The sequence below is a fragment of the Panicum hallii genome, chromosome 9 (genome assembly GCF_002211085.1).
Source record: "Panicum hallii strain FIL2 chromosome 9, PHallii_v3.1, whole genome shotgun sequence".
In the NCBI taxonomy this organism is placed as follows: domain Eukaryota; kingdom Viridiplantae; phylum Streptophyta; class Magnoliopsida; order Poales; family Poaceae; genus Panicum; species Panicum hallii.
Window position 1 is genome coordinate 5,285,466 of NC_038050.1, and position 9,656 is coordinate 5,295,121.

Genomic DNA, 9,656 nt, shown 5'->3' on the forward strand with positions numbered 1-9,656 from the left:
AGACCGTACCCAACATGTTTTCAAATAGTGTCCGGTCCAGGAACCAAAACACCATATCAACTAAATCAAATCGAATCCATTAGGGCATTACCATTTCAACTAAAGCAGCCCTCCCATATGAAATAATACCAGGGGCTTTACTGCAAAACACCCCGTCAATTCATACAACCATTGATTATAAGGAAAGCTTTAACTACCATGAGCATAATTACGATTCCTTTTTCATCCCCTCCGCTAACAAACCGATCGCTCGTGCTCGTATTCGTAGATCCACCCGTCGCACGCACGCACACGAATCCTACGGGCACCAGAGCAGCCACGCCGCATCCCTCCTCCTCTCTCTTCTCTTCTCTTCTCTGCGCACCCTCCTCTGACCTTTCTCTCTCTGCCTCCCCCTCTCTCTCGTCGTCGCCATTTATTACTCCTCCTCGCCGCAAAATTCCTGACGCAATAAAGGGCCCCTGCGTCCACCGTCCACGTGGGCGGCGGCGGCGGCGGCGTCGGCGGGCGCCGGAGATGTGAGAGCCGCCGCGCCGTTGGAGATGGCTGCGGCGGGGGCGGGGGCCGGGGGCGAGGGGAAGAAGCGGGGCGCGTCGCGGAGCTGGATCCTGTTCGACGCGGCCGGGGAGGAGCGGGTGCTGGACGCCGACAAGTACGCCATCATGCACCGCGTCGACATCAACGCGCGCGACCTCCGCATCCTCGACCCGCTGCTCTCCTACCCCTCCACCATCCTCGGGCGCGAGCGCGCCATCGTCCTCAACCTCGAGGTGCGCCCCCTGGTCCCGCCCGCCTCGCCGATCCTGAGGTGCCTCTGTGCTGCCAATTATGCCGTTTTTTTTTCGGTGGACGTCGTGGGAGGAATCATGGAACGGCGTATGCGGGGCGTTCCCCGGAATTACTTGAATTTCCGTTCCTTTTGAGGATTTTTTGATGTTACATGGTGCTTTGTGGCGAGACGGTGCTGCCAATTGTTGAGTGGTAGAACCAAGTTTTTGGTAGGCTCCGCTTGACTGATCCCCTAGCTGCGGGTGATTTTTCATGATCTCTGAATTTCTGATGGCTTGGTTTTGCTTTCATGGTTAAGGGCGCTGATTACTTGATGCAGCTGCTTTCAACATGTAAAAGGCGGTTTCTAACAACTCCTGTTTTCTCTTTTGATGGAATCTTCATCGGTGGTTCGAGCAGCATATAAAGGCGATCATCACTTCCGAGGAGGTAAATTTTGAATTTTACTGCTTAATTCTTCTTCCAGCTGGTTAGCTGCTACGAGCTTTCAATTTGTTCTTCTCATAATCTGGGCTCTAGAGTACTAACAGGTTTCTGTGAGTTAAACTTGCAATATCACTCATGCTAACTTGGATGATTAGATTTCTGTAATTTCATAGTTTATTTGATGGAACTGAGGATCTTAAATACTCCTTTCTTAGGGTGGTAGATGTGGTAACTCACAGCTGTTGTGTCTTGCTTGGCTCAGGTTTTGCTTAGGGATCCATCTGATGAGAATTTAATCCCCGTGGTAGAGGAGCTCCGGAGGCGCTTAGCACCATCATGTGCCACTCAGCATGATGGAAAGGAGAACTTAAGTGGCCAGCATGATGCAGAAGGGGCGGAAGAAGATGGTAAGCTGGGCTTTGCCATTCTTTTGTCAACTGCATGTGGTAGAAGGATGTTTCTATATTTGTGTAGTGTTGATGTAGTTACTTTGTTTGACATCTATCCCTCTTGTTTTCCATTTTACTTTGATGCCTGAACAAACAAGCAACGAAATGTTTTTAGACATAAAAAGTACACAAGGAATAAATGGACGTAAAAATTTTTGATTGAGATATGGACATGTCATTGTGTTCCTTTTTTTTTTGGTCTGTGTCCTTGTCTTGGGACATTCTTTTGGGAAAAATACGACATGTTGGTCCAGGTAGAAAAGTCCATAGTATATAGCCATGGCACTTGGCACCTAACTGTGATATGCTAATGCGCTATCTGGGTCTCCTTGCACTGGGTCAATAATGTTGTATGGCTCTTCGCTCTCTAAATTATGTCCATTTGACTTCTCCTAGGATTTTCAGATAAATGAAATTATGAAAGCAACTTGAGATATCCAACTTATGATTTGTTTGTGACATTCGTGTGCCTGCCCACATGTCTATCCCTTTTCTTTTCTCAAACAAAGATGATCATGAAGAAAGAATAAGGTTGACCAGAGCATAGTAACATATTTCTAAGTATAATCCCAAATCAATACTTGATTTATACGAGACCTTTATCTTTCATTTCAGTAAACTGATCCTAGGCTTGTTAAAGTTTGTCTACTGTAGAAAACAAATTACAATTCACGTGCCATTTGCCCATTTGGAGCCATATCTTGACCCCCTTGGGTCAATTGATGGCAAACATTCTATCTGTGTAATTGGTTCATGCTAGATGAAAGTACAACAAAAGCCTGGTTATTGTTTCACTTTTGTTTATTCTGGTTGGATTATTTTGCTAGGATCTACTAGTTAAGTCTTTTATTTATGTTAGTGGATTCCCAGAGTAGTTATACACAATTCATTAACATCCTGCAATCTGATTTCATGAACTCCAGAATCTCCTTTTGAGTTCCGTGCACTGGAGGTTACTCTGGAAGCTATATGCAGTTTCCTTGATGCGCGCACTACTGAGCTTGAGACTGATGCTTACCCAGCTTTGGATGAATTGACATCTAAGGTGAGTGAATGTGCTAGCATACCATGTTCCATTAGTATGAACTTGGTTAGATCATTCTAGCACGTTTTAACAAAGTTCAGCATCCTAGAAACATGATCTGATTTATTTTAAATAACATTTGAAAGATATGCTAATTGCAGGGTGCAGAAATGTGCTACTTCACAATTTTTTTCATAAATGAAATTTAGATATACATGCAGACATTGGATAAAGTAATGCTGCACAATCATCTTTTAGTTTCTTATCTGTAGGGAACTAGGGAGAGTTAGCATTGGTTGGTAGAAGTTTCTACACGTAATGACAACAAAAGATTGCAACAACAGTGACCTTGATGCTCTACCTCCCTTAGCCCCTTTTGCTCATAGATAGTTTGGCATCATTTTGGTAGCAATCAAATTTACATGCTGGTTTGCAAATAAGGCTAAACAAATACTAAAATTGTTATCTTTCAAGCATGCTAGTCTGAAAAGTGAAAACATAGGTCTATATAAGCATAATTTTCAATTCATTCTAACAGATAATCTGCTGGAGGTCCATATAAGCATAATTTTCAATTCATTCTAACAGATAATCTGCTGCATGGTTAGTTTAATTCACTTCCAACATAATATTGGCTAAGTTGCATGGTGGCACCCCAGGATAGACAAAACCTGCATTGGTGAATATGTATACCCATGAAGGCACGTTAGTAGGACCTTTCTAATTCCTAATTACATCCTCTTCATACATTCTGCTGTAGCAATTTCTTCATTTTTTTCCACATTAAGCTGAGCTGTCGTGGATCTCACAGATCAGCAGCCGCAACTTGGATAGAGTACGAAAGTTAAAAAGCGGCATGACAAGATTGACTGCAAGGGTTCAGAAGGTCTGGTTCCTGTTTATTCTATTCCATTTTGTTTGCTATAACTTTTATGTACAGTGAAACTTTTGCATATTTTCTTGAGAATGTGGATCAGCTGTGCTATTCACTGTGTTCCGAAAGTCATGTTACAATCCCAGTTCCTATGCTTTGTGGAAGCTTCGTTCTGTTCATGAGCCATGTTGTAAGAGGCTAGACAGTCGTGATGGGAAGCACTATGTTCTTTGGCCTTTGGGGATTGATAAGCTTAGAAGATAGAATCGACTTTAGGGATCAGGACATATTTTTTTTCCTAGTAGGTTCAATTTGTTCATTTTAAGAACTGAAGCAAACACTTAGATGTCGGTATCTGGACCAGTGTTGAATTACCTTAGTTTTGTACCGTATTGTTTGCCTTAAAATGCTTTGATGGGATTGAATCACTTAGTTTCTGGAAAACATATTTTCTACGAATGAACCAACAAATTTGGTTGACCTTTCTGGTAAGATATTCACAATGCAGCCATTTTAAAGCTAATTATTTTATGATGTATGAGTATTGGATCTGTGTTCTCTTTTTATGGTTTTGTCCATAAACAAAAGGTATCACAAACTGTTCTCTATTTGCCAGGTGAGAGACGAGCTTGAACAATTATTGGACGATGATGATGACATGGCTGATCTTTACTTGTCTAGAAAGTTGGCTGGGGCATCTTCCCCTGTCAGTGGTTCTGGAGGACCAAATTGGTTCCCTGCATCCCCAACTATTGGTTCAAAAATATCAAGAGCAAGCCGAGCCAGTGCACCTACCATACATGGAAATGAGAATGATGTGGAAGAACTGGAGATGTTGCTAGAGGTTTGTATTTTGCTCCTTTACCTGAAGGCCATAACTTATCAGTTGTCATTGCCTTTGGTTGAGTAAGTTACTTTAATTTGCAGGCATATTTCATGCAAATTGATGGCACTTTAAACAAATTGACAACGGTAAGTTGGTGCAGCTGGTTTTAACTTTACAGCATCACAATGTATAGCAAAGCCTGTCCTCATGCTAAGAGAACTTTTAGGATTTAGCCCTGTGTTGACACGGTATTTTTCTGCGACACCTTTTCAGCTGAGGGAGTACATTGATGACACGGAAGATTACATCAATATCCAGGTAACGTTTTCCGATGTGTGTGTTCATGCTGGTATGTTTTAACCATTCAATTTCTAATTTTTTTTTTGTTTCTCTTTCTTTTGGTGTGCAGCTGGACAACCACCGTAATCAGTTGATTCAGGTAATTTACAATAACACAGGACCTTGTCAGATATGTAGAAACTTCAGAGATACATGTTGATTTTAGAAAAGTAGCACCTTAGTAATCAATAGGTGCTGAATGGGCATTCCATTCCCATAATCTTGTTGTATCACCCAAGCAAAGTCTTTACTAATACTTGTTGCATTTTGGCACTCTGTTAATTTAACATATTTTTCCTTTTGGTCCCCGCAGCTAGAGTTATTCTTGAGTTCCGGGACCGTATGCTTGTCGCTTTACTCGTTAGTTGCTGGAGTCTTTGGTATGAATATACCATACACCTGGAACGACAACCATGGATATGTCTTCAAATGGGTAAGTTACCGCAGACACTCTGACATGCTATATGATAATTGTTTGATTGATGACTTGTTGCTTGCTGTAACTTGTTCCCCCTGTGACAGGTGGTTCTCGTATCCGGGCTTTTTTGCGCCTTTATGTTTGTCTCCATTGTTGCTTATGCGAGGCACAAGGGTCTCGTTGGATCCTGAATAGCTGAAATAACCGCAGCTTGCTTCCCTCAACTGTAAATTGAGCTAGAGAGCATCAACTTTGCGGTGCGATTCATCTCTTGTACCAAATTCATTAGTATCAAATTGGGGATATTGAATAGGAACAATAAATAGAAAAGAGTTAATGCAAAAGAAATATGTGGTGGCTTTCTCCCACTTGTTTCCCAGTTTCATAATGTTATCTGCGAGTTATCGAAGTCTATGCTATTAACTAGGTAGGCCTTTCTGAAACGATTTCAGAACTATTGCACAGGTACCTGCATTCTCCTTAACTTTTTCGTTTAGAAAAGCCTCCGTTTTCCTTTCAGGGTTTGAATCATTGCTTGTGACATTTCTGAATGAGTGGTAACACGATGGCACCAGCGTGACATTATGTTCTCATATCTCGTGATTTGAGTGTCTGGAACTCTTTTACCCTTCTGCAAGCTGATATTACATTACTAGAGGCGTATGCCGCCTGTTGAAAACATCATATTTTTTCCGTATGATAAAGCCATTACCAACGCATAGAGCTGTTATGAATCGTACATTACTACTGCCAGAGGTGTCAGCTTCCTGTTTTGAACAACAGCTTCGGACACAGACAGCTACAAGGCCCAAGGCCCAGAGATTGAGGCCTTCGGGAAGAAAGCCCATTCGATGTGGAGTACTTTTCTAATGCGATGCTTCATTTATTGGACCTCATTGAGAATTTGAGATTGCAGGCAGAGCTAAGCGAGATTGAATTTGGCGAGGATACGGTTGAGCTTCTCCTTGGACAGCGGCTGCGAGCACACAGGTTCAGACATCATCAGGAAATGCTCACTGAATCATCTCAAAGAAACGATCGCTCATCAGAGCTGCTCAAAGCTGCACTGCCCACCTATCCCTTGTGCAAGACAGCAAGAGTGAGAAGAGTCGGTCCATGGTTAGTTGGCTCACCTTGGGCGTGAAGTCGTCGGCCCCAGCCTTGATGAACGCGTCGACGTCGGCGGCGAGGCAGTCGCTCGACAGACCGACGATCGGCGTCGTCACGCCCAGGGCCCGTATCTGCCGCGTCGCCTGCACGCACGCGCCGGTCAGCCGGCGGTCAGCTCGTTGACGACGTCGTTCGATTGATGCGACTGTGTTGTACCACTGCTGTGTAACGGCGCGCGCACCTCGTGTCCGTCCATGACGGGCATCTGCCTGTCGGTGAGGATGAGGTCGTAGGCGCCGGCGCCGCCCTCCCGCACGCGACGCACCGCCTCGGCGCCGTTCCCGGCCTCGTCCAGCACCACGCCGCCGCCGGCCCTCAGCAGCGCTCTCGCCAGAACCTGCGCCACCAGGGCGGTCGCACCGGCCGGCCGGTCACTTAATATATAATCACCAGCGATCATCGAACATGTACAAACTACGACTACGAGTTGGTGCGTGGCTGCGTGCGCTAGCAACGTACGTACGTACCCGGTGGATCTCCTCGTCCTCGACGAGGAGGACCCTGATCGCCCTGCGCTCCGCCGCCGCCGCCGCGCCGGCCATTGCAGAACGCTTGGCTACCCGACCTCTGTGGCTCAGTGCCCAGCTCAGGCAGCGTAAGCGCTGGCAAGCCGAGTGCACGGTGGCAACTCTAGTTACCAGCTGCCCGGCGGTCCGGCCGCCGGCAAGACGTTTAAGTATCCCGGCGTAGCACCCGGCGCGCAGGTGGCCCTGCCTGCCGGGACAACAACGTTGCACGGAGAGTTGCATGGGAGGGATCTCCACGCAATCTACCGGTGTCCGCCCCGTTTCGGCAAGGCCGGAAAGCCTCCATGTGCTCATGACTCGGTTTCGTGTGGCTCCCATCGATCGACCGTCGCGGTTCGGAGGCGTGCGCTCGCACGGACATGCCCGGCCGACCGGTTGGCGCGGCCTCCAAAACCACACACGGACACGGCGTCGCCCGCCCGGCCTTGTTACCGCTTTGAGGGGGGGAGCGGCGATTGAAGCCGCGGGTCGCCCGGCCTCGGCTGCTTGCCCGGGCTGATGCTAAATATCTGGCGGGTCTGGACCTGCGCGAATAATTGGGCGGCCCGCTTCCGTCTGGCCTGGAGCCTAACAACCCTACAGGCTACAGTGCTCGAGATCTTTCAGAGGTGGCAGTAGCTTCGGCATCGGTGACTGCAGTTGATGCATCTAGTCTAGTGATGGAACATGGAAGCACGGAACGTAGCATCAGCGTCCTTGTTTCTGCATCGCATCGGATCACACAGCTGCGAGGTCTGATTCATCATGGGCCGTCCGGCATGGTTGACAGCGAAACGGGCTTCCCGCTTGCCCCGGCCCGCTCCCGCTTGCCCTCGCCGCACGCACGCAAGCGGCGGCCCAGGGCCAGAAGGACCTTGCTGCGGGCGGCAGCCGCCCGCCGCGCTGGCCTGGTCTTCGGCGGCGCCGCGGCCGGGGAGGAGCAGATCCTGCGAGCGTCGAGAGTAGCGCGTACGCACACTGGGCACCGATCAGCGCTGCCGGACCGCCGGTGCACGCCGTGCCCGCACCGTCGATGGCGACTAGGCGCCGGCCGGCCTCCTTCTCGGTCGACGACGACGCCCCAGATCCTCCGGCACCCGGCCGGCCGCCGCCATCTAAGATCGAGTGTGCAGGGCACGGTCAGGAATCGCTGCATGCAACCACGCCACGACCGCGCAGCTGATGATGCGCGCGCTCCGGATTGCGCTGCGGGCCTGCAGTGTGGTCTGTGGAGTGTCTCTACAGAACTGAGCTGCGAGATGCCCGTACAGCAAGTACGGCGGCGGGGGGCAACCGGACATCGCAGGATGCCGGACAAGCCTCTCGCCGCACGCGGCGTCTCCTCTCTGTCTCTGTCGTCGGCTCGTCGCGGCCTGAGGACAGCTGGCCGAACGCGACCAGCCAGCCACTGGACTCGCCTTACTTGCCTTCCACTCCAATCTCCGCCCATCGTTGGCCCCTGCCCCTGGCCGCCGCCGCTCCACTCGTCGCTCGCTGTCAGGTTAACGGCAAAAGGGAAGACCATACGCGCATAAAGGTGTCAGGTCCCAAGACAAAGAGCCAGGTCCATCCCTGGAGAGTGGACACTCCTTTTTTCTGCTGCCAAGTCGGCTGCGATGTGTCTGTGTGCATGCTAAATCCACGCAGACCCCGGAGCACTTGCCAGTTGATCGCGCGTGTTGCAAAGACTGTTCTTGGCAGAAGCTGCCTTTCTGTTTTTTTCTTCTGAAAACAAGATCCTCAATGGTATACAGATCGGAACAGCGTGGCCTGCGCTGCAGTAAATTCAGTGCTGCACAACCATTTGACAGCAACAACAGAGACAAAAATACATCTAGCTGCCATGCATACTCAATGTTCCGTTGAACTACAACTACAATGCCTTGAGAGCTCGCTCAGATCACTGGCTTTGTTTGGTGGTTGCAGAGTACGGGCGGGCTATGCTTTGGCCGCTGCTGCTCCCTTCAACTGCCGTCAGAAAAGGTCGGTCGAGGTGAGGAGCAGAGCACGGACGGACACAGGCACAATCGGGTGCAGCCGCGGGCGCTGGACCACCGCCATGGGGATGGGGGTCCCCAGCTTCCCTCTTCACGTTTCATCAAGGGCCCAGGCCTGTGGTCGGACGCGCCAAAACATGGTACCGTCGCATAGCAGATTTTTTTTTGACTAGTCGTATTGCAGATTTTGAAGTGTACTGCTAGAATGATTCGGCAGTTCCTGGTCCCCCCGCTAATTCTAGTCCTATTATAATAATAAGGTTGTTAAGATTGGATACATATCTCTTTCATCCATTGTCATCGTAGACCATGAGACCTGACATAATCTCTTCTCTCTTTTTAGATGAGAGGCCTCGTACTAGCGTAATCCGAGAGATTCCGGATGCCTCTCGAAAAAATTAGAACGGCACTACTGTAAAAGTAGTTGCATAAAATTTTCGGCTACAGCTATGGACGGCGGACTTGTACAATTAAACATGATAGCTCACCGGCCTCCTCCACCTCCAACCATTGGCGGTGTTTGCCGCCCCACTCTATGCCCACTACCCAACAATTCCACACCGCCCTCACCTTGGCCCCATGTCCAAACTCGATAAGCCCCGTCCTCCCTAAACCGGCAATCCTAACTTGATGCACACAATTTCGCTAGAGAAAGAGGATATTAGATTGGATTTCCCCGGAATCGAAGCACAAACGCATAAGAAAAGGAAAGAAATAAATCAAGATACCGAAGGAGGACGAAACAAAAATTTCCTTTTTTTAACATCACCATGAACTAGCTATCCAACCCAAGAACTACCGGCCTGCCACCCAGGTATTCACTAATCATCCTCTCAGC

General features: G+C 48.6%; 2 protein-coding genes across 2 annotated transcripts; one reads left to right on the plus strand and one right to left on the minus strand.

The window, feature by feature from the left end:
- The first annotated feature begins 281 nt into the window (after positions 1-281).
- LOC112877017 (magnesium transporter MRS2-I) lies at positions 282-5,554 on the plus strand. Its single transcript, XM_025941216.1, has 11 exons — positions 282-770; positions 1,189-1,218; positions 1,478-1,622; positions 2,588-2,709; positions 3,500-3,574; positions 4,179-4,406; positions 4,490-4,534; positions 4,662-4,706; positions 4,798-4,827; positions 5,041-5,160; positions 5,250-5,554. The coding sequence occupies exons 1-11, from the start codon at positions 543-545 to the stop codon at positions 5,334-5,336; spliced, it is 1,155 nt and encodes a 384-aa protein (XP_025797001.1). The 5' UTR covers positions 282-542; the 3' UTR covers positions 5,337-5,554.
- A 379-nt stretch (positions 5,555-5,933) lies between these two features.
- Positions 5,934-6,857, minus strand: LOC112877074 (two-component response regulator ORR41-like). The gene is made up of 4 exons (XM_025941278.1): positions 6,783-6,857; positions 6,497-6,652; positions 6,279-6,398; positions 5,934-6,121 (listed from the first exon to the last, which is right to left on the minus strand). Exons 1-4 carry the CDS (start codon positions 6,855-6,857, stop codon positions 6,068-6,070), a joined length of 405 nt encoding a protein of 134 aa, XP_025797063.1. The 3' UTR covers positions 5,934-6,067.
- Between the last annotated feature and the right edge of the window lie 2,799 nt (positions 6,858-9,656).